We start from the raw sequence: 27,973 nt of genomic DNA, 5'->3' as shown, positions 1-27,973 counted from the left end.
CACAGTTGAGTTGTTGCCTGGTTGATATACACTCACCGAGCACTTTATTAGGAACACCTGTGCAATCTAATGCAATCCAATACAACAACTATGCCATAAATTCTACTATTATAAAGTTTACATTTTCAGTATTTGTTGACATTGTCCGAAAGGTGATAATTTCTAATATTTTCTATGTATGTTAATGGGGTGGACAAAATATTAGGAACTTTTCAATATAATGTGCTCAAGTAAACCCCCACTCACTACGACATCCATAATCAACATAAAGTAAACCATCAGCTTTCTGACAATGTCCACAAAATCTGAAAATGTTATAAGATTTGTAAAAGTAGAATTTATGGTAGAGCTGTTGTATTGGATTGTTGTATGTTGTATTTACCAGGAACTTATCATATTTACCAATGTTTAATAAGTGTAAGCCACTTGTAAATTTTCTATTTATTTTTATTTATTTTCTGACTATAAATCACATGACAGACCATTTATCAGATGACTGGCAAGTCATCTGATAAATGGTGTGCCAAAAGTCTTTGCCAAAAGTCTTTGAAAGGGGTAGGTTGGACCTTGTTGACCTGTTAGGGCATTGTTTATTATTAACAATTAATATAATCACTAGCACAACTTTGTGAAAAAACATTTATTGGTTGTAATGTACAATAAGAAGAACGATAAAATATAAATTACTGACGTAAATTCCAGTAATTCCAGCTTTTTCAAGTGTTAACTTAATCTGGGGGATTCACAAAACTCTTTAAAAACCACCTGCATTAACTCAAAGTGTAGTGTAGGGTGGTCAAGATGAAGACAAAATACATTTTGGATACCAGCTTTAACAGGGCTTGGCCAGTTCAAACTTACTTGTGATCATCACATTCAGTCTGAAATATTTTTTACTTGCATAAAACAACCCTTTATTGACAGAAAGTACAAAAATGTAAGTCAAACTGTTGCACTTTTAAGTACTTGAATGGATCCCTGAAGTGAATAAATGTTGACGTGAACGCAGTCCAGTAGGTAGAATGGTGGTATGAAGGTAGAAATAGAGCAATAGAATAGAAATTGAGTTTTGATCCATTCTCATTTAGTGGAGGAAGAAATCCTTATTGGTCTGTAACTTTGCCAGGGCTACTAGCTGACTCTATCAAGCTTCCAAAGTAAGCAGTTATGGTCTTCAGTTTGTTGTTGAGGAAGTTCTGCTCCACCTCCACCCTCCCTCCTGGACCAGCCAGAGAAGCTACCTGGGGACACATGGACATGGAGATAATACATTAACAGACAGATGTCTCAATTCCACTCACAGCTGTTGGTTAATAATGTCAAACCAGACAAGAATAGAAAGAATGGACACAGACTATTGTGTTGTGGTTGCAGATCCATTCAGTAATTTCAGTAATGTTCTCACTAAAATTGAATAATCTGGCATGATAAACCAGGCACCTGCAGCGTTAGAACCCACAGTTTCCGCTAGTATGTTGTAAGCCCGGTGGCCCACTGGGCCTAAGTTGACACCCAACTGGTCTAAGCATCTGGGAATTTTTTTTCAAAAAAAAAAAAAGGTATTTTAATATGTTTTCTAAAATAAAATGTGTTTTACAAGTAGCATAGCTATTTGTATAACACATTTTACACACTCAGTGCTTAGCAAGTGTGTGCGGTTGAGAGAGAGAGACAGACAAGGGAGAGCCTTCAGACCCACACCCCACCACAGAACCACCAGAGCTCAGCCATGGACACCAGCACACACCACACTGGCCAAGAGAGAGGTGAGAGAGGGCCATCAGCCCAAGCTATCAGAGCCTACTTGACCAGAGCCCAGCCTACCAGAATTTGGCCTGCTGGAGCCCAGCCAACGAGAGCCCAGTCTATCTATCTGGAGCAGCATACTAAGTAGAAGCACAGGCTGACATGGTTCAAAATTATTCATACCCCTGGCAAATTTTGACTTAAAGTTACTTTTACTCAAGGCAGACAGCCCAACGGACACTGCACACTGCTGGGTTCCACGGACGCAGACCAAGGAGGACGCCACTTCTCCAGATGAGGCACATGAAAGCCCGCTTGGCCTTTGCAAATGCTCATCTGGACAAAGAAGAAGACTTCTGGTCTTCTGTTTTATGGTCAGATGAAACAAAAATTGAATTGTTTGGCCACAATGATGTATCCTTCATTTGGCGTAAAAAAGGAGAAGCCTTCAACCCTAAGAACACCATCCCCACTGTCATCACCAACATGGTGGTGGGAACCTAATGCTTTGGGGGTGTTTTTCAGCCAGTGGACCATGGAACCTAATCACAGTAAACAGCACCATGAAAAAAGAGCAATACATCAAGATTCTCAACAACAACGTCAGGCAGTCTGCATAGAAACTTGGCCTTGGGCACCAGTGGACATTTCAGCACGACAACGACCCAAAACACACAGCAAAAGTGGTGAAGAAATGGTTAGCGGACAAAAACATTAACGTTTTGCAGTGGCCCAGCCAGATTGAGAATTTGTGGAGGGAGCTAAAGATCAGGGTGATGGCAAGGAGACCCTCCAACCTGAAAGAGTTGGAGCTCATCGCTAAAGATGAATGGGCAAAAATACCAGTGGAGACATGCAAAAAGCTGGTCAGCAATTATAGGAAGCGTTTGATTGCTGTAATAGCCAATAACAGCTTTTCAATTGATTATTGAGAAGGGTATGAATAATTTTGGACATGCTTTTTTTTGTTCAAATGTAAATAAAAGCTGAGAACTATTTATTTCCACAATGATGCCTCTTGTACATCATCTTATTATCTTCTGGTAGACGCCTGTGTCATTTCCAATCAAGAAAAAACTTGCTGGTTGAATAAAAGTAACTTTAAGTCAAAATTTGCCAGGGGTATGAATAATTTCAGGCTTGACTGTATATATAATATGTATGCATACATATTACAAAAATGTTAAACTTCTTGTGCAATAACTAATGGACTGTTCAGTACTCATGCACCCACATGCATAAAGACAATGAGCATACAGACCTGATCCATGTCAGCATTGCGAGGCAGGAAGTACACTATGTTGTCTGATATCAGTTTGGCCAGGTGGAAAATCTGAAATGTGTCTACTGTTAAGGAAGAAAACCAATATTTTATGAACACAGTCCATTTTTTAACTGCATTGCAGACTAAATGGAGATTTCAATGTTTATATTTCCTGTGTATAGAGTGAGCATTTTGTCCTGAGGGCAGTGCTATATGTTCATGGAACTTACAAATATCCAAATCCAAAGATTTCAACCTCAGTAAGTGAAATTACACTTTGATATTTCTTGTGTTCAAATGGGCATTTTGTCCAGATTATGTTGCTTAACAAAAGGTCAAGGGGTTAACAAAAACATTAGGATCAATCTTCTAGAGATCGTGAATATGGCAAATTTCATGTCCAACCTGGCCAGTAGTTATCTGTCTCTGAACTAAATATTAGACAGATACACCAACAACCCCCATGCTTCTACATCAAAGGATATCCATCAGGCTCCATCATGGTCTTGATGTCAAACACCTCAGCGGTCAGGTAGTCTGGTCCTCCCCATGGTGGTGATAGGAAGACCACATCACCATGGAGACGGGGTGCCAGCTGAAGGAAGTCTCCTTGCAGAAAGTCGATTCGGTCGGCAACACCATAAACCACAGCGTTGTGACGCGCCAAGTCCAACCGTACTGGGTCGATATCAACAGCCAAAACTGAGCAGAAGACACAAGACAGAACGAGACAGCAAAAACTCAGCCACTTTCACTCTGTCCGTGCAGGCACTATCACATTTCCAATCTTGCAGTAGGACTCACTGGACATTTTTTGTTAGTTTATGCTATTTTGTATCACACTTGAAATTAATTATGGAGCTCCTCAAGGAAGCATTCTGGGCCTTTTTCCATTTTTTTAAATAAATGCTCCCTTTGGCTAACATTATCACTCATCATAATGTAGAATACCATTGTTATGACTGATTATAGATTCAGACCTTAATTTTAAAAAAGCCCACTACTGAGTCACTTCACTGGTTACCTGTATCTTTTAAGAACTCCTTGCACCTTCCTATATCAGTGACTGCCTTTCATGTTATGTCTTAGCTGTCTTATACGTTTCCAGATATAACCATGATAAAATGAAATCTGGCAATAATACTATCTAATGTTATCTTTTAACAAGAGCAAGAAACATATATATACAGTGTCAAATCATCAGTTCTATCACATATGAAAAGATCAGATACAGTTCACCATTTGTACCATATATCTTAAAATCTCTTGAAGAAGTCAGTACCAGACAAAATGACACAAGTGAAAAAAAGGTTTCACCATTGATATTGTAAACTGTTGGAGATGAAAGAAAATGCAAGAACACACACACTCACACACATTAGGTTTACCTCTCTTGCCAGTGAGTGCAAACTGGATGGAGTTTCCTCCAACTCCACAGAAAGCATCTATGACCAGCTCAGAGTCAGAGAAGCTGTGGTCCACTCTGAGGGCGATGTGCTCTGCAATCCTCTCAGGTGTCACAGAGAACCAGCCCTCTGAAACACACCATCAACACAACAGTGTTAGTGATGTGTGTGTTTGAGACAGAGTCTAGGTAATTATGTGTGTTAAAGCATTGCCTGCATTGTCAGGTTGGCTGAATTAAATCTGTTTTTACGAGAATGATGCTGTGAGGTTGCTTCAAACCCACAGACCATGCTTATCCCAGCTAACTATTCATTTTTTAAAAGTCAGTACAATGCTATTTTCAGAGTCTCTCAGTGTGGATCTGATGAACAGCAAACCAAATGAAACCCATGGATTCAAGTAGAGTCTGTTAGTCACTGTAATCTCTGTCTCACCCATTTAGATTGTCGCCAAATTTTAGTGCTGCTGATACATGTCAGCAAAAAGATAAGCAACCCAGGGGGTTTGTTTGAGTTTGTTGAGGTAATGAAAGAAATTAATGAATATTGGAAGCAAATGTTCTCCAAACTGGAGTGTTAACACTGGTTTATAAACTGTGGATCTGTTTGCCATGTGCACTGTGACCTCAGAGGGAATCAACATGGAACTTAAATTGATGTAATTTCTTCTCCACAAAGGTTGTCATCCAAGCCAATTCAAGAGAACGGTAACGTAACTGGTACTTCATGAGCAGACACTGGGTGCAGATATCTGTGTAGTGAAGCTCTGCCTCCAAATGATTAATGTAGACATAGCTCATGAATTTCATCAAATCAGTCACATTTATTATTTTTGTTCTGTTGGGTGTACATCTCCTACCTGTGTGTCATTTGGAGTTTAGTGTGTGTAGTGTGTGGGTATGTGTTTAGCATAGCTACGTAGGTGTGTGCACAAATGCACGCAGGTCAAAACTCTATCCAACTGACAGAGGGGTAGGCTGTGTCAACTGAAACTCCCTGATAAACTTTATTTCTTTATGCATTAGATGTAATACTAACATGATCTAATGGTTGTATCTTGTTCTATGTCATATCAATTCCATTCTGTGTAAATCCTGTCAATATTAGAGATTACTAACTACAGTTTTTAATTAAATTATATTTGAAGAAATTAGGCGACCGTGAGTTTGTTGTCAAGTTAGCTTAATAACTCCACTGTATTTACAGTCCCTCTATGTTAATTGTATACATTTTCTTCTTTCTGTCAGGGGAGCCAAGCAGACACACACACACACCATCAGCTGATGTTTTCGTTACTTTGTATATATTTTACCAGCTATGGAGATGTTTTTGTTTGTTTTTGAAACAATTTTGTAGCTGATAGTTTAATTCATACCAGTCTAGCTATATAAGCTGAGTCTATTTCATGTTGCTATTCATAGTGGTGGTTACTGCATAGTCGTGGCTATGTCTATGTATGTCTATGAAATTGAATTTCATTGTATCCAATGGCAGGACCACTCGCCCAGCACGCACCTAGTTACAAAAATTCACAGTTGCACAAAAAAGTGCCTCGACAACTTGCAGACCATGCGCACTCAACACGGAAGATGCGATGATGTCATTTTTGATGCGCACACCCTTGCGCTGGAGACACTGTTTCAAGCATAAACCTAGCTTAAGGCATTAGGTCTTCAAACACTTACCTGTGTGGGGTCATTTATGTATTGAGTGCATGTGTTCATGCCCGCCTGATCATCGATCAATTGATGAATGAAAAAATTAATCTCTGCCTCTCTGTCAATCTGATCCTAATTCAGTTTTAATTATAACTATGGTATTTCATGTTGTAAATGTCCACATTTAAAAAATGAGACGCCACTTCTACAAAAATAAAGTTGGGGAGGAGGTGATGGCACACAGGATTAATGAGCACTGTAGACATCTGACATTGTGATTCCACTAGCAATGAAACTCAAGTGTGTGTTAGTTTATAGAGATGCATGTAGAGTGCAGACTGACCTCGGTCCAGCCTTATCCCTTCATCAAAACGAGAGAAGAGTCTGTAGCGTTGAGCCCAGTATTTAGCCAGGTCCGGTTCTGCCGCCATCACTGCAGGTACCTGCTGCTTCCGCCCTCGCTTAAACTTCCTCTTTGGCTTCTTTCCATCTTTTACATTCAACACACACACACAGATGTTTACTTAGGTCCCTTTTGGGGACATTACATAGACTTGCGTTACTTTCCTGGAGACTTACCCTAACCCTAATCAGCCTAACCCTAACCATTACCTTAACCTTAACCATTAACCCAAAAATCACTTTTCCCCAATTGGGACACAGCTTCTGTCCCCAATTGGACAAGCTGTCCCCAATTAACTGGTCTTCAGTCTGAAATTTGTTCCCGAAAGTAGGCTATGACAGACCACACACACACACACACACACACACACACACACACTTACTTATGTAAACCTGCAGTGAGGAACTTTTACATATAAATGAATGTCCGTTACATTCAACAGCCATTGCCAAAGAGCTCACATAATTGTGATTAAGCCGATCACCACCAGGTAAATCTCTCTGTATTTCACAGCATACAGGAATTTTTAATCTGGTGTCGGGTTTGACACTCCCGCTGGCCGGATGAATGCATACTGCGCATGCTCTAATGGGAGAGCATGCACACTAGAGACTTCCGCTGGCCGAGCCAGCTAACTTCCGGTTAGCTTTCTGCTAACTTGAACGGGGATAAAATAATTTCATCATGCGGCTCTTCTAGACTTTCCAAATGTTATCAGACTGATTGGATCAAATTCTGATAGTGAAACAAATCATTTTGTGGGGGTTGTGTGACACTTAAAACTATTTATCCACCGTTTTACAGCTGTAACAGTAGCGATGAATGTCAGTGTTTTTGTAATTACTCTCACTGCCAAAAGGGGGAGACAAAAGTCTCACACTCCAGCTTTAAACTGCACTTATTTTCAAGACTGTCTCATTTTTCAAACAAAAACAAAAACATGTTATCACAACCATTTGGCAGATGCTATGCTTACCACTATGGCCTTCAGATGCATCAGACAGGAGAAAGTCAGGGATTTCCAGACATGCTAACTGTCTACCAGGCTGCTCCACCTGCCCTTCCTCCTCTCTCTCACTATTGGGCTGTGAGCACTTTCTCTTTTCTGCATCAAAATTGGACAGACAATGAATACTCTCCACTTCCACAGCTTCTTTATTATCATCCACAGTATTCTTCCTGCTCTTCTTGTCCTCTTCTCCCATCACATCTCCCAGAGATGGTGGCTTTTCCTCAGGGTGCTGTGTGCTTCCTCCTCCCATCTCATTCCGGTCACATAGAGTCATCTGTGTCTCTCTCTGGATCTTTTCAAGGAAGTTTTGGACCTGTGGAACAAACACAGTCTTAGGGCTCTATTTTAACGATCCAAAGCGCATGGTCTGAAGTACATGGCGAAAGTGCATTTAGGGCATGTCCAAATCCACTTCTGCTAGTTTAATGACGAAAAAAATGGTCACAGCGCCAGGTGTGTGGTTCAAAAGGGTTGTACTTAGTCTCCTAATTAATCATAGGTGTGTCTTGAGTGTAACACATCACAGTGTCATCTCCCATTCCCTTTAAAAGCCAGGTGTGCTTGCACCTTGGCTGATTGCTATTATAAAGGTGCATTTGCCAAGTAGTACGAAGGGACTCTTCACTGTAGAGGAAACGGATCTGCTCATGCATAAAGTGAAAGCGCACAATCCGTCACGAGTACACTGTCCCTTGCTGCTCCAGGACCCTTCCGTGGGCAGCCCCAGACCACCAGTATAAGATCCTATTCATTAATTTGTTGCAAATTTCTAAAGGTTTATTTTTTTTAATTACAGCTTTGTTTTGTCTCATTAAAATCATTTTGTTCAGTCATGGACTAACAGGTAAAATCAGCGGGGTTTTTGTTGCTGAAAGTATGGAAACCTGATCACTTTAATCTCAAAAATGTCAAAGAAATTAAATCATTAATTTTAATCATGTAAAAAAATCATCATACACAGTTGTCAGGACTTGATGAGCTCTCCAAGGTGCTGATCCTGCTGCTGGCAGCAGCTAGAAGGTGTCCAGATTTATTTCCTTCTTTACTTTAATCATTGTTTTCACGTCATTTATTTCCCCATGTGTTCCTCATGTCCTCATGTATTGATGAAACAGGAAAGTCGATCCGTGTCTGATCCGTTGTTGATATCCGTTTGCTGGGTCTTGACAGACACCCTAAACCTGACGAGTCTGTTGAAATACCTCCATGTATTGCCACGATTTGGTCAAATAATTAGACATTTTCATTTAATTCTGATAAATATTATGACTAACCATTATGACATATAATTTTTAAAATAGGAAAATCAAAATTAACCACCGCACACTGTAATGACTTTACTGTGACTTTATTAAGAGCGATTAAGTTCACTCTTAATAAAGTCACAGTAAAGTCATTACAGTGTGCGGTGGTTAATTTTGATTTTCACCTTCCTGCGACCCACCAGCACCTGACTGAACATACTGGCTGTGTATGGGGAGTTCTGTCCTTTGATTTTTTAAAATATGTTGATGTATACAATAATAATTTTTCACATTGTAATCCTTTTATTTTTAATCTTTTGCATATTTGTGTGCTGCTGCCATGTTTTCCATGTGTGTGTAACAAGCAGAGTGTACGTGTGTTGTGCACCCGCCTGTGTAGGCGCATATTACTATCTTAATAATGTGCCCTTAAAATAACAGTGAAACACTGTGCTATTGACTTCAGACCAGGTTTTTATTGGTCAATAGCGCAATCGCTTTCTGATGCCTCAAGATAATGCATCAACAACGCGCCTGACCACACCTCATTTTAAGACCAACAAACATGGGTGTGAATGCATTTGCTATTTAAACAACGTGGGCACTGGATGGGAAAATGACGTCGGTCTTAAACTAACAAAGACACTTGTGTCGCGCTTGGTGGCGCTTTGCACCGGGCACAGACTGAACTGAACTGACACAAATGAGCTAAATATGGTTACTTTCTTGTTTTTGTTTTTTTAAGACATTATAGTGGAATACTGTGCAGTTCGGAATATGTGTTTGCATCTTTAAAACGCCAAGAAAATGTTTGAGTGAAAATCACCGCATGGTTACTTATGTGGATTATCACCATTCAGGTAATTATTTGTATTTAACATTCAGTAGATGCTTCCTTTCACAAAGGTTAATAATGTTGAACTGTGTAGAAGCAAAATATGCATTTCTGATAAAGCTCTAAGGGCCAGATTTATTAAGAAGACATGTGCTCCAGTTAACGTTGAATCTGCAGCTGAATTGTTTGTGTTTACTGCCTGATTTACTAAGGCAGCAGCTAATTACACACCTGGTCCTTGAATGAACCATGGGCTGACCTCCAGATGTATTCTTTGAGTAAAGGAGAGCTCAAAGGGGCAGTTCAGAGGTAGGATGATCTCTATGAGATCAAGCTCAGAAAAGAAATGGTGACACAATGTTTACTTCCACCTCAGTGAAACTCCACATTAGAAAAGTGTCTATTAGTCATAACATGATAATACTATATATTTTAGAACATATTATATCATTAACAAAGTCAAAAGAATTTTATCTTTATCTTAGAGAGCAGGTACTTAGGTAAATTCAGTCAAATGCATTAAATACTATGCAGGATTTATCAGTTGGTGTTTGTAAACACAACATTCAATGGCCCGATTGCTGTTACAAAATAATCACATATTGTGTTCATTAACTTTATTGCTCTATTATAATGCACAACTTTGTCTGATCTAATTTAGATTTCTGTTCAATAAAGATAATGTCATGTTTCTTATCCCACCTAAACTTTCTTCTTTCCAGAGACAGATAATTCACAAATTGTGTGACAATGTAAATCCAGTGGAATATGTGTCTACTCTCCACTTCATTTTTGCACAATCCTCCCATAAATGCTTACAGTATGTAATAAGGAGAGTGTCCCACAAACAAACACACTAAGACTCTGGTCTGGTGTGCCTGTTAAATAACTACATCACATGCGTTCAAAATTCTGTCCCTGAATATCAGCTAAATGAACTGGATCAAACTGACCAGGTTTTATTCAAGGACTCCTGATGCAAGGAAATGTGGAGAAAACAGTTTGTCTGTACTCAATAAGCTTTACAAGGTCAAGCAGTGAGTTGTACTTTTTCTTTTCAAAACAACTAGCTAGCTGTCAACTGCTAACTGCTACCTGCCACTGTTACCAACATTCCAAAGGGACAAAGGGAGGAAGAGTTATTTTGTGAAGACAAGAGAAATTAAGGGGTCCTTGTTGGTGATATTCTCTCTCTCTCTCTCTCTCTCTCTCTCCATGAACTGGTGTGATGGTGGCACGACCGATGTTTGCGGCGGCCTCTGCTAGTTCCGACTATGCAGTATCTCTGTCCATGTCTACGTCTTTGTCATTGTGTGGAGTGCAAAAGTGGTGTGACAGGACGTGGAAGAGGGGCAAGCACGGAGGAGTGCAAGCTAGGCTTACAAAACAGCAGCTCCAACAATCATGTTGACAGCAAAATGGATTATATAACTTACCCATCAGTGCTGGTCACTCTTTTACATGCAAGAGCTGTCTACATCAAATTGAGACATCTCTCTCTAAATTCACTTAAATGCACTGTGCTGCTAACTGCTCCTCCTTTTTTTGTTTTTTTTTTCTCTTGAGATTTATTTGTTTTTAGAATTTTTTTTACATATACAGTATATCTTTATCCTTTCTGTTGTTGTTGCACTGCTGTGGGCTGGGAGGAACAGTAGGTGAAGATGAATATACAAAATTATTAATTTAACCAATGAAACTGCCATTTTGAGTTGTCAAAAACACATTTTGTGGTCTTATTTACAGTTGATCTAAATGTGACCGGAATAACCTTTTTAACCTATTTTTATAACTTATTAAGAAGATTTTCACACTCCAAATTGTTGATTAAGCTGCTGTTTAATGTTTTTTTCACCAAGTTCCATGGCAGTTCCATTTCTCCCATTTTTACCACAAACACATGCACATTTAAAATCTGCATATAGCTGGTGGTGTGGTTTGTAAAGCTTGGAAGTCATTGTTACAGAATCTCAGGTTCAAATACATAAAAGATGAGCAGGAACTTTTCTCTCAGCTGCTCTGGGAACAACTGGAGGTAACCCTGGGTGGATGGATGTATAGCACCCTGCAGCTGTCAGCTTGGAAATATCCAACAAGGCAGCTCATATGAGTCTGCACAGAGCCGAAAAACTCCCTTCCAGTCTTACAGGTGTCTCAGACAGTGCAAACCCAAACAGTTTATAGGCTGTACCTTGTGGAGGGTGGTGCTGCTCTGTGGCTGTGTGTTGTCTCCACCCGCCTCTGTGAGCCTGGTGTGTTTGTTGATGCTGCTGACTGATTTCTTAGTCCGCTGCTGCCTCTGACGCTTCTGACATGAACTGCCTTTAAAGCTGAACACGCTGTCGAACCTGAGTTACAAACACAAGTACAACCTCATCCACAAAGACATTTACTGTGTAACAGCTGTTCCAACATTTGTACACACCATGACATGTCACATACGTACATACCACCCTCTGTTAAACTGCTTAATATGAAAATGAGACACCTAATGTTTTTTTCAGCAGAGACCAAAATATAAATCTCACTTTTTAATCACTTAGACACATAGAGACATTGCTTACTTAGTTATCTGGACCTTACATCCAGCGACTACACAGTGAAAACCATTTGAACATTAAAGTGATGCGTATGGTACATTTTTCCTGAAATGGCATCACTGAACATGAGTGAGACTGCTTTCCAAAACCAGCAGGACCAGTGACCAGTGGTGGAAGAAGTATTCAGTAAAAGTGCCAATACTGCAATGTAAAAAAAAGAAAAGTCCTGCATGAAAAATCCTACTTTAGTAAAAGTACAGAAGTATTACTAGTAGAATGTAGTTAAAGTATTGCAGTAAAAGTAGTGGTTTGGTCCCACTGACTGATATATTATTATATGAGACATCATTAGATTATTAATAGTGAAGCATCAGTGTTAGAGCAACATGTTACTGTTGTAGCTGCTGGAGGTGGAGCTAGTTTACACTACTTTATATACAGTTAGCTTGTTTAGACCAGTGGTTCCCAACGTAGGGGTCAGGCCCCTCCAAAGGGTCAGCAGATAAATCTGAGGGGTCGTGAGATGATTAATGGGAGAGGAAAGAAGAAAAAACGAAGTTCTGATACACAAATCTGTTTTCAGTTTTTGGACTTTTTCTCTAATCTTTGATTTTTGGTGAAATATTGGATCATTTGAACATTTATTGAAATGAAAGCATGTGAGAAGTTTAGAGAGAAAAATCACTATTTGGTGGAGCTGTTAACAACTCATAGACATGTGAAATGTGACCCCGACTACACACTGCTTTTTGTAAGACGTCAAAAGCCAAAAAGGTTGGAAACCACTGGTTTCATCTTTAACAATGTGTTGTATTTTAAAAGCTTGTTATATTATCCATTGTGTCAAATCTTCATCTGAAAAGTAACTAAAGCTGTCAAATAAATGTAGTGGAGTAGAAAGTACAATATTTCCCTCTGAAATGTAGTGGAGTGGAAGTATATAGTAGCATCAAACAGAAATACAAGTACCTCAAAATTGTACTTAAGTACAATAATTGAGAAAATATACTTAGTTACTTTCCACCACTGGCAGTGACCCCATGCTGAGGCTTATAAATGATCACCTGATGGTGCAGTTAACCCCTATGGCCACTGAATGGGGCTGTGTCACATTCCATCTCAATCATAGCAGCCAGAAATTATCCACTGCCATTCTAGCCACGTTGCTGATGTCCTGCAGACACGTAACTGAAGTGTCTCACCCACAGCTCTTCTCTCTGCTCCAAAAGCTTTACGGCCTATTTTTGTTGAAGGAATTTGCGTCTCTGAAGCCTGAAATTCACTTAAGAATGTATATAAATTACTAATTTACTAATTATTTTTTTCTCTTTGTAAGAAAGTAGTAAAAGAGAGAGTGAGAGAGACAGAGAAAAGAGGGAAAAAAGAGAGAGACTGTTCTCTTGGTACTTAAGGAAATATAGATACAAGATGGCGTACAGTAATTAAATTGAGTAGAGTAAAGCCATAAAGCATCTGTTACTACACCTAATTGACTTTAAACAGTATTCAAATGTGTCTGCTAGAAGGCACTCTGTCTCTGAACACCTAGTGGACACTGGAGTCATGGATGAACTGTAACGCTAAGCAAACCCCCCCAAAAACTGCAGCATGAACTTGTCACTTACAGAGGAGAGGAGTTACGTTTGAGTCCCAGTTTACTCCAAGCTTCCTCCGATGTCAGATGTGGGCTTTCTTCCACATCCAGCTCATGACTGCAGACAAACAGAAAATAGTGCTTCAGGAATTTTGCTGTTTTGCACAAATATCAAACAATTTCAGAAAAATCATACAATATTAATTTCTTTGTCATAAATGTGTCAAGTTAAGGAAACATGGGTATACTATAATTACCAAGTTCAACATTTTATGCCCTTTAAAGCCATAAATGTCACACAGAGCATTATTGTAAGCAAGCCTGGCTCTATTAGACAGTGACTGTGTGAGCTGTGAGGGACTGAGTTTGAGAGAGGGAATGTCATATTACAACTCCTATATTATTTATATACAAAGCTCTCTTTGGCATACTTCTGGGGTACCTGGCATATCTTATTAACTATAGTTCAATTTCACACTGCACAAGGTCCCAAGACTATTTGGTCCTTGAAAATAACCGTTAACACTGAGTTTGGGAAATTGGCTTTTAAATATTATGCTCCACACAAGTTGAACAACTGCAACAAATAACAATAAGGACAAGATGTTGCACTTGGCTATGCAGGGCACTGTCAGGCACTTTATGGTATATTAGAATTCAGAGTGTTTATTGCAAATTGAATAAATGAAAATTTGAACCTGTTGCACCTCATTTGATCAGAGGGGAGGATGTCAAATTCTTTAAAGAAATGATGGTCTGGATTCTCTACAGAAGACCATCAGACTCTGATAAGACTCAAACAACACTGTTACTGAAATATCCAAACACACAACGCTTGCAGATATTTGTTAGGGGGCACAAAGCATACCCACAAAAATACAAGCTAGAGAAAAGCTGTTTCTCATTAAAAGTAGCTCAGAATTTCTTGAAATTCAACACACACATTACAATCTCACCTGCGTTTAACTTTAGCATGTCGTCTTCCAGGAGGTTTGTCATCATCATCATCAGTTTCTCTATCTGACATCTTATTTCTTGAGCCAAACTGTCTGCCCAGGCTGCCAGCAGCCCGCTGGGAATCATTTTGCTGGGAATCTATATCTTATATGTCAAAACATACAAGATATTCATCATAAATGACATATTAGCATGAATCCAACACCATCATTACAACCCTAATATGTGATATTATGTCTGAAACCAATTGACCAAATTGATGTAATGATATTATAAAAGAATATTCTGAAATTTGAATGAACAGTGAAAACAGCTGGTATTAACTGGATGCATGTCTGATCATACCTGAACATTAAACACTTAAATGTAAGTCAAACCAGGATGATATAATAGTTTAATTTATTTAAAGTAAACAAGACATTTTGACATTTAGCTACCTAGGTTGATCAGTAGCTGATGTGTCAGGCTAGTACTATATTTCTGACAGGAGTGTGAGTTGCTGAGCTACATCTGCTTGTATTTCCAAATCTGTAGTTCCCATAAATGATCTTTTCTGGGATGCAGACTTTGCAACCCCATTTTTTGTCTCTTTTTGTTTTTGAATTTTGGGTCAAGCGAGACACATTTCACATTTAGATCGAAACTGAAACTCAATTAATACAAAAGAGATGCCTCTCGTCTTGTTCGTGTTTTGGATTACATGGTTTTAATTTCAGTTAAGTTTGAACAAGTAACAGTTTTTGCACACCATAAAGTCTTACAGACTGGTACCCAGGATGACAAGTGAACACAATTGAGTACTTGACAGTCTGTAAGACTTTTGCTTCCTTCACAGTTGAGAATGAAATTTTGAACAAATGTATTCATTATGATGTAACTAACAGAATTAGATTTTTAATTTTTTTCTTTTAATTACTGGTACAGTAATAACAACCTTGCCAATTTTCAGCTTAGAGATTATAAGATAATAAAGTGACACTATAAAATGTAGTGTTAAAACATAAAAGAGAAAGCACACACACACACATACATATATATTACCTGTATGTTCTGCTGTGTTGTGCTGTGAGGAGGTGCAACCCTTCCCACCATCAGAAGGATCATCAGAGCCACAGACCTCTCCCTCTGGCTGCTCTCTGATACCCGTCACACTCACACACTGTCTGTCAGTCACAGTGCTTCCTCCTGACTCTAACGTGCAGTTCTGTCCTAACAGATCATTTAAAACCTCAACATCATCATGGAGAGCCTTCACTTCTCTTGTTTCTCCACCAGTGTTCCCATTACAGAAGGACTGCTCAGTGGTCCAACCTTGCCCTGCCCAATATGAGTACTGCTCCCAGTAGTAATAGTAAGTCTCTGCAGCATGTTGGTCCCAGGTAGCCTTTGAGTCTGGGTTGTCCCATGGAGCAATCACTGTTTCTGGATCTTCTGCAGACAGCAGCTTAGTCTCTGGATGTTTCTCCAGCCAGCTGCTCCACAGCAGAGCTTCACCCTGTTGAGCTTTAGGAGATACAGAGAAATGGATAAAATGGAGAAGCATCATTTATAGCAAAAATGTTATAGGAACCATGGGACCAGAGGAACTAATCTCAGGAATTAAAAGGAACTAAAGTCTAAGTTTCTGCTTGCATTTCCCCTGCATCTGAAAAACCTTGTAGGTTAGGGAAATTAGACACATGGTGGATTACAAAGGATGGCATGCCGCCATTGTTTTATAACAGTTTTCACAGAAGAACATGACAACACAGAGTCGTCCAGTTTTTCTTTGTATTATCCAACTCTAATGTTCAACTTAGATGTAATGAATGAAAAGGAGAAATGCAGAGGAAGAAAAGGAGACTGAAAACTCCAGAGTGCCTGTCTCCACAGTAAACAACCTGCAGGGTTTGCAAAACAAGACACTGTATCAGTTTGCTTGCCACATGAAGGTACTGATTATTAGATGGTGTCGTTTTAATTGGGGTTTAAATTTTGTCACACTTACATACAATGTCCGACCATTTTTGTATGTAGTCCAATGATACATTTCAAATGTCATTGAGTTCACTGTGTTTCATTGTGCAATTGTACAGTGTGTAATGTGTATTTAAATGTAATCTTCATATCCTCTTCCTTACTCCAGTATGTTTCCCAGCCAGCATCGTAGATGGTCTGTGTCTCCGTCCCTCCGTCCACTATCCCGGTCTTCATTCCTTCCTCCAAAGGATCAGACACTTCCTTGTCACCAACTAAGTGCAAAATCACAAAGCAGTGTCAAATGACATCACAGTAATAATAATCTTGATTTGGCACATTTCCAAACACAGTTTCAAAGTGCTTTACAGTGAAAATAACAAAGCAAAATACTGATAAGATAACAAGATAGGAGACAAACAGGTTGCATATTAATAAAATGAAAAACAATTTCACAAATAAAGAAGGTAAAAGTGAGTTTTATGAAGTTATCTAAAAGATGCTAAGGATCTCGGATAAGGCCGATGACTGTTGTGTCGTCTGCCAGTTTCAGGAGTTGAACAGACAGGTCTGCTGAGCTGCAGTCACTGGTGTAGAGGGAGAAGAGCAGTGGGGAGAGCACACATCCCTGGGGGGTACCATTGCTGACTGTCTGGGTGCTGACATCTCTATCTATCTCTCACTATCTCTCTCCTTACTGTTTTAGGCCCAAGTGTAGTCTCTGTGATGGCATCTGGGAACTTGAGTTGCCTCCATAGGTCAACATTCAGCTACCATTCCCGAGCAGTGGCAGAAGCCCGCTGGATTATCTTGGTTTCTGCTGCAGCCTCTGCAGCCTATTTTCATGTTATTACCTGTGTTAATAACCTGTAGATCTTGCTCCTCTTCAGCTGGTTGTTTCCAGTATGTAGCAGGCTTCCTGTTAGACCTCTTCCCCTGACACATGACCAAAAACAGACTCATTGAGAATGGCTCCAAACATTTCAGTTCAATGAATCATTTCATAAAGGCAACTGAAACAGCATGACACTACATAGACATGGTGCTGAAAGGAACATCAAGCCGCAGGTCTGACCTACCTTTCTCAAGTCCTTAGAAGAGCTGACAAAGGCCAAAGGCAGACCCATGCTGGCCATCAGTTGAGCCTCTTCATCCAACACCTCCTCCTCCTCCTCAGCCTCCTCTTCATCATCTGCTTCTGTGGACAGGGGGGTATTTTACTCCTAATGGAATCATCTTTCCAAGTCAAAACTTGAAATGCACATTTGATTTTTCATCCTCTGTAAGACAGTGTGTGTATGTGTGCCTGTGTGAGACTGTTACCTTGAACAGCCTGAAGCTTGTGTGTCTGTATGATGATGCGCAGCTGCAGCACCAGTTGTAGAGCATGTGTGTGTGTCATTAATAATAATAATAATAATAATAACTATTTGTACAGCACCTTTCATACAAGAAAGGTAGCTCAAAGTGCTTTACAACAAAAGAAATTATATGCACCTTCAAGTCCTTCACATGAAAAAGACAAAAAGAACATAACAGCACGTAAAAACATTAATGTAACATAAGATCGAAAATAAAACCCACTTGATAACATTAATGAAAATAAGATAAAATAAAGTGAAAATACAATACATAGAATGCGTACTTCAGTGGTGGTAATTTGAGACTTACTAAGTGAAAACTTCTATTTCACCATGTGTACACAATCTATGAATCGGCACCTAGGTCTCTGAAGCCATAAGCAAACAGAACCTTCATTTTCCCAACGGACACAGACTGATCGCCAGTCTTGGTTAACCGCAATAAGCCTCTTTCAGCCTACCCCAGAACATCTTTGCATGGGTTTAACCACACTGTGGGTCTTATCTGTGTCGGGCAAAACTCGAAGCTGCCCCGGAAAAAAACACCCTAAGTGATGCTGTGGGGGTTAAAAACACACATCATTTAATCAGCTGGAAACCCCAGCACCAGCTGGGGGATTGGAACAACGACAGACCTGGGCCTTGTTTCCCGATAACTATCAATCTTAGAAGTTAAACACTTCTACACACATTTACCAAAGTGGTACTTCAGAGCAAGTGCGCGTACACGCTGTTAAAAGCTTCTTTACGTCGGCTGTTTGTAGTAATGAAGATGATGCTGAATACATTTAAAAGTAACTTTGTTGCTTAATTGCCTAATTGCCTGTTGTACTACACAAATAAAGGTTTTATACTTGAAATTGTTCAGTATGAAAATGAAGCTTCATGTGAAGTAAACAGTCTGCAGACTTTATAATTCATGTTCCTGGGTGGAAACCGGTTTAAAAAAATAAACACTAATTGATTTAGCCGCTGCTACTAGCAGACATTACTCTGAAGATCAGATTAAGCTAAAATGAAGCAGTTTGAATATAAATGTGTTTTGTACAGGTAAGTGAAGAATATAACGTAAACTCCTGTAAGTGTTGTGGACATTGGTTTGGGGTTGCATATTTTAATGTATAATTTGAACGTACGTCTGGTGCCAGGATATGTGTATGTGCTGGAAGCATTAGTGTTTTGTGCTAGCGATTAGCATTAGCGATTAGCATGTGTAATTCACAGTCTAATATGTATTAACAGATAGCATTAACAGCCATTTTGATACAACAAAGCCTGTGAAATGTTTTGTTTATGTACACCCACCACGGTAGTTTGTTCACTTCTGTTTAATAGCATTTTACTGTCATGCAGGTAATGTTATTTGTGTGTAAGTGTATAAAAGTGAGATTATTGCTAGAATACAGGCAGTTAATGAGCCAAGTTAAACCTGTGGGCCTGTAGAGATGTAGGCTGGAAAGCCAGGTTTATTGTATTTCCCAGCCATTGTTACACTGTCTAGGTCATTCAGTAAACACAGTTAAAAGGTGTAATGTGATGTTTTCCATTAGTTAAACTGAGTAAGAGACATCTATGGAACATAAGAGAGTGTTACTCATGCAGCTGAGAAAATTTGTTTATGATTGTGTATGCTCAATACTCTTTCTGTATTGTGTAGAAAATGTGCAATTTACACATGTAGGTATTTGTAGCATTGTGTACAGGATGTTTAAAGTTAGTGAAGTCCATTGAGAACTTCAATGCAGGGCTCTAAGCCAAAGTTATTACAATGAAGGTCACAGTTCAGAGATAGAGCTAATTCAAGCTGAGTTAACGCCACTAAGATATGAATAACATTGCTGACAACTGTTTTAAACATATTTTGCACAGGTAACCCCTGTGAGCTTCATTCTGAATCTGTAACATATAACATATTTACTCCACTACAGGGAAACAGCTCTTAGAAAATGTGTAGCCTGTCCTGAACTACTACTCGAAAACAGACATGTTTAAATAACCACGGTTTCCCAGAGATTGTGATAGGTGGAAATGGAAAATGTAATGTACATGGAAAAGAAAACTGAATATAGGCCTAATGGTAGCTGCATGTTAGTGCTGTTCTGGGTTGTAATATTAAATTTAGTTGTTGTGGATGGTCAGCATGGCACCTTCAGTTTAACGCTGTATTATAAGTAAGATGTAAAAACATCAACCTTGAGCCTTGAGTACAAACATTACAATGGATGCTAACATGAGCTTATCTGTGCATAGGTTGAAGCAATGTGACACATTGAACATCTGTATTGACACATTTTGATCACCTGCCATTCATTAAGGTTTGCTATGCCATGGCCACACAAGCCCATACTAGCTCTGTGTCCCATCTTGGCCACCCCAGTCAAAATGTCCTGGATATGCCACTGGACGCACTTATCGTTTCTGCTGCTGTGTGATGCTGCAGGTATTAAATAAAGTCAAAGGAAAGAATATGATGCACAGCCAACTGTGGGCAACAAACAGAACATCAGTACCGATGTTTCTGCAACATCCCGGATTACATTCAGTGACACCTGAATGACATTAATGTAAAATTCAGACATTAATCTGACATGTTTCAGAGCTGCCTGAGTAACATTAATAGCTGTAGCCTATTCTGATAAACATTTCAGTAGATTATGTTATAGATGCAAAATACTAGAGAAATAAAAGAAGCAAAATACATGAAAGGTGGTTTGTGATTGTGGAGAGCTCTGTGTGTGTGCATCTCTGCTAATTAAAGACACACAATTTGAAGCTTTTGTGCTCTCTGCAATTTTCATTATGGACCAACCTCTGTGCTGAAATGTGGAGGAAAGCCTGAAACACTGGAAATCGCTCCGCTCACTGTAAACAGTAACTTTACTGCCTGTAATACATCCATGGTCTGTATGCGTCTTGTTAAGTCTATATTTCTCCCCCTCCACCTGTTGCTACACCTTGAGTTCCACTCTGTTACATTAAAATACCAGTTTTTAGGACCAGAAATATGTGGGGCTCGGCTCAAACCATTCGAGGCTGAAGCAGTGGCGACCCACAGGATTTACAGGACAGAACCAAAGTTTTGGCACTGCACTCACAGCTGCACTGTGTTCACTGTTGCTGTTGACATCAACACAAACGAGACGCAGGAGATTTTTTACTGTAAGGCCATATTCATACCAAGTCAGGCGGTGTAGCGAAAAAAAAACAGTCCTGCCATTCATTTGAATAGGGACAGTGTGTTTAAGCTGTGGGGTTTTGGCCACAGCGACACTGCACCAGTCTGCAGCGAGAGAGTTGCTACAGAGTCAACTTTTGGAGAAACGCAATGTGATGTCACGCTGCGATGGCCAATCACAGCCAGTGATCAGACTGATCTGAGCTGTAAAACCCTGCCACTAGGGAGGCCAGATGTTACCAAGAGGAGGGGAGGACATTTCTCTTTGATTGATAACGTTAAAACTTAAGTTTAAGTTACAGTTAAGTAAAGTTTGCTGTCGGCTTCCTAACTATTTTAAAAAAGACAAGAGAAAAAGAGAGAGCTGAGAACCAGCTAGAGAGAGAGAACAGTTACGTTCTAGAGCACAAACATGCCCACACCTCCGCTCAACCCTGCGGCAGTACGCCACAACACCTGATTTGGTCTGAATACGGTCTAAGTGTTGCAATATAGGGGTATGTGAGGGGATCACAGATGTATCGCAAGAGCCGGATAGAGCTCTGCCAATCAGCCAATTGCAGCCAATTTTTCCCAGTGGTCACTTGCGGTATCGCAGCGAAAAATTCCCCTGCGGCCCAAAAAGCATTTTCGCCATAGACCACCATTGTAAAATCATTGACAGGACACCTTGAACTGCAAACAAGGTCAATTATGACTCTTTCTATTTTTAATTTTTGATCCATAGAGGTTTTATATTTGTAAAACTTCCATTGAGGCGAGAACAGCGATTTAAAATCTGTGACATCATCACAAAGGGCCAAGCGAGAACTCACGGAGCCAGCAAAGGAAACAGTGGGAACATCTCAAGTCTCTTAATTTATGTCTCTTCGCTCCTCACTCCTCGCCTGAACTGGAAGTTGTTCCTGATGTGCCATTTTGAGAGGTGTCCCAAGTCTCCTATTCTGCTCCGAGGAGGGAGGAGGGATCTCTGATGAGCGAGGAGTGAGGAAACACAAGAGCGGCCTTCATGGAAGTCTTTTACCGGCCGACACGCCCCCTTATTGGATATCAGTTATTGATTGGACGCTGCAGCTGATCAGACTGATCTGATACATCACTGCAGTTTCATACCGAAGTGGAGACAGATTACAGATTAAATTTAAGTGCATCATTCCCAAGTGTTATGTTTTATTTGTTTTCTGATTAATCATGGTTAAAAATCTGTTAATTGTCGGTCTGATGAACAAAAGAACCATAAACAACTTTCTTCATTTATAAGAAAGATTTTTTTTTCATGATGTTATTTCCTTCATTAAACTGTTTCTTGCTGACAGACAGACTCTTCCTGACTTTAATTTAATCCATAATAACAGTTAAACACATTTATATTTTACATAATTTATCGTCATCTCCATTCAATCACATGTGAGGCTGAAAATTCCTGAGTGTCGGGTTTGATATGAGTTAAATCATTTCCATTTGCCCTGAAACATTTAGCCAAATACATATTTTCCAGTGTTCAGAAGACACCCTGATCATATTCTGGGTTATTGAATGATGAATTCACTATCAGGATTATCAAAAAATACAGATGCAAATAATCAATAAATAGTATAAACGCATTCTGCGGGTAGAAATGGTTCCTGTGCGTCTGAGCAGGACACAGTATAAATGCAGAATGCAGGTTGTTATTTAGGTGTTTGTTAAACAGGTAACAGGCAGCAGAGAGGCAACAGCTGCTCTAGCGGTGATAACCTTTAATAGTGTCGGCACAGTGCACATGTGTACAGACACAAACTGCATCAGAGGTTTCTACAGCTGTTAAAGCCGACTGACAGCAATAAATTTCCTCGTTTCCTCTCTCCTCGCTTGGTTTCCTTGCGTCTCTCCTTGCATCCATGGTGGGAGGGACTAGGACGCAAGGAAAAGACGCAAGTGAGGGAAACGTGGATGCAATTTAAGAGACTTGGGATGCACCCAGTACTGCGCACTTTCAGTGGGCCGCACAACGCGGAAGCAAACCCGAAAGCTAGAAACTTTTTTGGCGTATGCGCCAGCTGAGAAATTTTTATTAGACTGAATGGGTGCCGTTTTAGGTCCGTTATCCATCTCGTATAACATATCCATGGAGAGGATACAGTGATTCGTATCTTAAAAAGAATGTGGGAGTAGGGTAAAGTAGGGGCAATGGTCCCTTGCCCCCCCCCCCCCCATTTCCGGTGCCAGTGTTCTTAAAATACTCTCAGCCTCCTAAAACTGTTTAAGAATCACTCGTTAATCTCCTATCATTTTTAAGAGCATACTCAGTTACGACGCTTTTCTGAAACACTTCTTACGTTAACATGTTTTTGGGAAACGAGGCCCTGGACCTAAACGTGCACAGTTCAGTGTATTCTGAAAGACATAGCCCACCTCCTATGATGAGTTTGAACTCAGCCATTCTCTATGCAATCAGAATTAAACATGAAAGGGAAGAACATACCTTGGACTGCAGTTTCTGCCAGGTCAAATGAGAACAATCTATTATCCGAGCGATACAGCTCTCGGTCCCTTGACGGAGGTAGAGACAGACAGAAAGAGTTGATGAAGACCAAGAATCTCTATACTTCAGTCTGCAGTAGGCTACGTCTTTCTCACTTTAAAGGATGTTCATCACACACCCATACGTGCAAGTGGACATAAGAGAGATAGTAAAGGCTTACTGTACGAAGACTCTGGAGCAGCAGCAATGGATCCTCTCCTCCTCAGGTGAGAGTCTCCTGCTGAAGAGGATATCTGCCACCACCATCACCTTGCTCCTGTCCGGCATCATAACGCTCCGCATACACTGGCTGCAGGCGTTGTGTTCCCTTCTGGATCAACATCAGGGATGTACAGTCAGATTTCGAGCAGTCAGTGTTCCGCTGGCACTTCCGGTCACGTCTTTTCAGAATGAAAGTGTTATTTTACTAATCTTTTAGAGAACCCATTTCCGTTTTTTTATTTGACTTATAATTATGGATCAAGTACATTAATATTGCACCTATAATCCCAGTGTTAGGTAATGATGTGAGCCATGCCATGATAGTGAGTGGAACCTTTCTATCAGTGCGCTGGTTTCTTTCCAGGGATACTGAATCACCGGGGCACCAATGTGTCACACTCAAAGCGTTCCGGGGTTAGGATCAGGGTGTTTGTTAGCTAACAGACTTGTATGTTGTGCTAGTTTAACACACAACACACAGTGGTGTGTTTGTAATGTCTCACAGAGTATCGTCTAAGGTAACGTCTTTGTATTTATTCTATGACGTTAGCTGTTGGCGTTAATGCTGAAGGCCCGCTGTCAACTGTCAGAATGTCAACTTCCACTCATTTAATGTTAGTTAGCTTGTAGTTTTACCGCCGCCGCCGCTGCTGTCTTCTGTTGTTACCAACATTATCACATTTTGCGGTGGTTTCTATACTCCTCATAGCCAGGTTGTGAGGTTAATCCAAACATTAAAGTGAGCGCCGTCATTTGATTCTGTGCTGGATGTCGTAACTCGTGATAGGCTATATGTTCCTAAACCTTACCCACTGCTTATTACGAAAGGCAATTTGTCCTGCAAAATTGTCAAACCCCTCACATGTACTTGTGTTACCCTAACACGGACAACTGTTCTTTTGTTAGTTGGTGATGGTTTCCTCTCCTCTCCCTTCGCTTACCAGCATGTAGCAGCAGATGATCCTTGCCCCTGAGGCTGTCTGACTGACTGACTCTGTCATCAGCTGGTTGAACAACAGCTTCTGTGACTGACACACAGCAGAACAAGATGTCAGACACTGGGAACCAGTCCTGCCTGATGGGAGCAGAGGATGCTGTCTCCTTCCTTGTATGAACCTTGTTCGTTTACTTCTGATATTTCACAGCTTGATAGCCATTCAATCTCTCTGTAAATATATTTGACTGTGTTTATGCAGTGCTTTTGTTCGATTACTTTGAATGAAACTGTTGTTTGTTTGATCGTGGGATGTGACTACAGTTAACTTGTGTGGCAGCTGTATTTCCTTGGTAGAATGGGCTGGTTACTTAGTGCAGGGTTGTCGATATCCACATGTTGAAGTGTTAGAAAAATCAATGAATCATATAATTTATTAAACAGAAACACCAAACAATCTGGTTGCAGTTTCTCCAAAGTGAAGAAAGTGAGGATTTGCTGCCTTTCTTTAGAGGACATCTACTTCTCTGCAAAATTATTTTGGGCATTTTATAGACTAAACAATTCAGAAAATCATCAGATGATTGAAAACAATGGTTTGTTGCAGCTCTCAGTGTAATTGTACAATAATGTCCCTTGTTTGATGTATCATCAATAATTTAAAAAAAAAAACCCTCAAAATATATGATCATTTCAAAATGTCATAGTTTCTGTTCTTTGTATGATAGTGAAATGGTATGGAGCTGATTTGCAACTAAACTGATTAGTCACTATATGTTGACTTTGTCAATAATGTACTACAGAAAACTTGAAATGATCCAATTACAGTTCTGCAGAGATCTCGTGAGACAGTGGCTGTCTCGCGACAGCGGCTGTTTCACAACCCACAACACCAACAACATTATCCTCATGTCTGATTTGGTTCATGGAACACAATACCGTACAATACCTGTATAATTAATTGGTTATCAGCACCTCACAAAACTAATCGCTAGACTGTTATATGACATGTATTTTTCATGTTGTAGCATCTGTTGTTACAGCAGCTCTTTCATATTGTGCATTTCTGTCAAGTTCTACCCCTCTATTGACTCTCTGTCTTTTTGCCTGTCAGTCTTCTTGTGTGTCTGTGTGTGTGTATGTGTGAAGGCTCACACAACCCTCACATATCTCCTTGCCCCTAGAGGAAATACAGATCTACTGTACCTCTGTGTACTGTCTGTTTTAGTGTGCCTGCTTAAAGGGCCAGTTCACCCAAATCACAACACCTATAGATATATATTTTTTCATTTAACACTAATGCTACCTTTGGTTTTGTGCAACAGATCTCAGTTTCATGTGCTAAGGTTTTCAGATATCCACCTCTGAAACTTATCTTGACAGTCCAATAAAATGGGGGTGAATAGAATTTTGATTGCGCTGCTCAAATAAAATGTGTGCATAGGACTTACCCTCACAGCAGGTGGTGCTGTATGAAAAGTCAGGGAATCACTAAAGTCTGTAGAATTAATCCTCAAGGGAACATGAAGCTATTCAACAGTTGAGATATTTCAGACTTGAGGTGGAGAATCTCACTATTGACATATTGACCTGTCTGTCTTGGTCCACAGGTGTGTGTGTTTCATGCGTGGGAGGAATGGGCTGGCCTTGGTCAGGTGGAGGACTACCTGAGTGTTTTGGAGTACCTGCTGTGGGTCTTCACCCCTCTGGCCATTGTCTTTATCTTGCCCTTCCTAATTGTCATCCTCCTTTACCTCTCTATACTCTTCCTTCATGTCTACAAGGTACGCAAAAACTCGGTCCATCATCTGCACTATGTGAAGAGTGAACTGGAGTTCATGTCATGTACCAAATTTTGCCACCAGCCAATCAATCTGTAATAGCTTATGAACACTAAATTCTACAGGTGGACCAGAAAGTACCAAACCAGCCATCTCAAGATGCAAGAGTTTCACTTACAATATCTAACAATTTAATGTTAAAAAATAGGTTGATAATTTGCTCCTGCAAGCCTGACCAGATCTGTTATTTGACAGTCATGTTGCAGTCGTACAGGAGAATTAGGAGTTATGGTCAAAACTATGGAAATAAGACTCAGATTGTTAAAAAATCTTTCACTGTTGCTACTAGTCACTCCAAACTGTATCTCTCCTCATGTTTTCTTCTAACAGAGGAAGAATCAGCTGAGGGAAGCTTACTGCAACAACCTGTGGGATGGAGCAAGGAAGACCCTAGCTACTCTGTGGGACGGACATGGAGCTATATGGCATGGTAAGACACCATTGGCTTGTTTTACTGATGATTTGTGGCACCTTTTTAGATGCTGCCCTATCAGATAGCATTTATACAACTGTTAATGACATCTATCTATCTATTAAAGGAAGGAATCTCTGTCTGCCTGTATGTATGTCCTTTGCCGTTCATCCGATCGACTCCATGCTTGGCGGGTATATGGCTGGGGACCCAAGGGAGAGCAGTGTCGAATTTGGTACAATTTGGACACGTGATATGTTTAATATTAATAAACTTTGAATAAATTAGTGATCAGCGAGATGCTCGCTCTGTGCAGGGGCAGGGTGGGGCTTCAGGGCTCTGCCGACTGACTCCAGCATGTCAGGGAGAGACCAGAGATGAGGCATGACACGAGTCAGAGGAAAGTGCTCTAAAAAGAGAAAAGGAGACAGTTAAAACAGAGTTTTTAATCAAGAATGGACACTCTTACCTCGTGTCTACACTCAAAGTGTACTGTTAGCTGCACGTTTAGCAGATCAGCAGAGAGTGACTACACAGTAGGCATTTAGGCATATGGTTGAGCGTAGGTCACCCGCATTTTGGAAGCGCTCAGACCCCAGTACACAATGACTGTAATTACATGCGTAAAACAAAGGAAATACGTTCCACAGGCAGTTCAAAACCAGTTTCTCTCATATGTTCCGAGACCGTGGAGATTGTGAAGCGCCACTACAGACAAAGCACAAATTTTTGGAGCAAACATACCCACTTGAATCCGAACTGAAGGCACAGAAAATAGTAACGGTCTAGGAGCCCAGTATGAGCGATCCATTTATTTTAGGATGTACATTATTTTATTTTTAAATGCAGCCCTTATTTTAGGCTACTTGAAATGAGAAAGAACATTTATTTATTATTACAGTACTTATTA

The 27,973-nt window shown here is 40.0% G+C and overlaps 2 protein-coding genes across 6 annotated transcripts in view; one reads left to right on the top strand and one right to left on the bottom strand.

Moving 5' to 3' along the window:
* Positions 1–625: 625 nt before the first annotated feature.
* Positions 626–24,903, bottom strand: tgs1 (trimethylguanosine synthase 1). 3 transcript variants are annotated; one of them, XM_042427999.1, is made up of 16 exons: positions 24,818–24,903; positions 23,836–24,055; positions 23,616–23,683; positions 17,695–17,813; positions 17,470–17,551; positions 16,780–16,890; positions 15,701–16,162; positions 14,659–14,803; positions 13,734–13,820; positions 11,760–11,916; positions 7,454–7,802; positions 6,418–6,564; positions 4,399–4,545; positions 3,496–3,712; positions 3,008–3,086; positions 626–1,241 (listed from the first exon to the last, which is right to left on the bottom strand). In XM_042427999.1, the coding sequence occupies exons 2-16, from the start codon at positions 23,955–23,957 to the stop codon at positions 1,104–1,106; spliced, it is 2,430 nt and encodes an 809-aa protein (XP_042283933.1). In that variant the 5' UTR covers positions 23,958–24,055; positions 24,818–24,903; the 3' UTR covers positions 626–1,103. The 3 variants fall into 3 exon arrangements, with proteins under 3 accessions (XP_042283933.1, XP_042283935.1, XP_042283934.1); XM_042428001.1 differs by having other exon boundaries at positions 17,695–17,810; XM_042428000.1 differs by having other exon boundaries at positions 23,836–23,985; positions 24,818–24,897.
* A 7-nt stretch (positions 24,904–24,910) lies between these two features.
* Positions 24,911–27,973, top strand: part of tmem68 (transmembrane protein 68) — a 35,807-nt gene continuing 32,744 nt past the window's right edge. Inside the window, exons 1-3 of one of the 3 annotated variants that reach the window (XM_042428002.1) lie at positions 24,911–24,984; positions 26,421–26,594; positions 26,982–27,081. In XM_042428002.1, coding sequence (XP_042283936.1) covers positions 24,925–24,984; positions 26,421–26,594; positions 26,982–27,081 — 334 coding nt within the window. In that variant the 5' untranslated portion in view covers positions 24,911–24,924. Of the gene's footprint in view, positions 24,985–26,420; positions 26,595–26,981; positions 27,082–27,973 lie in introns of those variants that run through there. The other 2 variants (XM_042428003.1, XM_042428005.1) reach the window with 2 other exon arrangements.

The sequence above is a fragment of the Thunnus maccoyii genome, chromosome 12, assembly GCF_910596095.1.
Source record: "Thunnus maccoyii chromosome 12, fThuMac1.1, whole genome shotgun sequence".
Lineage (NCBI taxonomy): Eukaryota > Metazoa > Chordata > Actinopteri > Scombriformes > Scombridae > Thunnus > Thunnus maccoyii.
Note: the sequence above shows the minus strand (reverse complement) of the source record. Positions and strands in the feature narration are given on the sequence as shown.

What these genes read in the sequence shown, in the direction of transcription:
- tgs1 (XM_042427999.1), bottom strand. Translation starts at nt 23,957, where the DNA reads ATGCGGAGCGTTATGATGCCGGACAGGAGCAAGGTGATGGTGGTGGCA. An exon ending in CATGCTAAAGTTAAACGCAG is followed by an intron (nt 13,821 to 14,658) that starts GTGAGATTGTAA and finishes GTTTGTCTGCAG; the next exon opens with TCATGAGCTGGATGTGGAAG. An exon ending in GCAGCACCACCCTCCACAAG is followed by an intron (nt 7,803 to 11,759) that starts GTACAGCCTATA and finishes TTTGTTCCACAG; the next exon opens with GTCCAAAACTTCCTTGAAAA.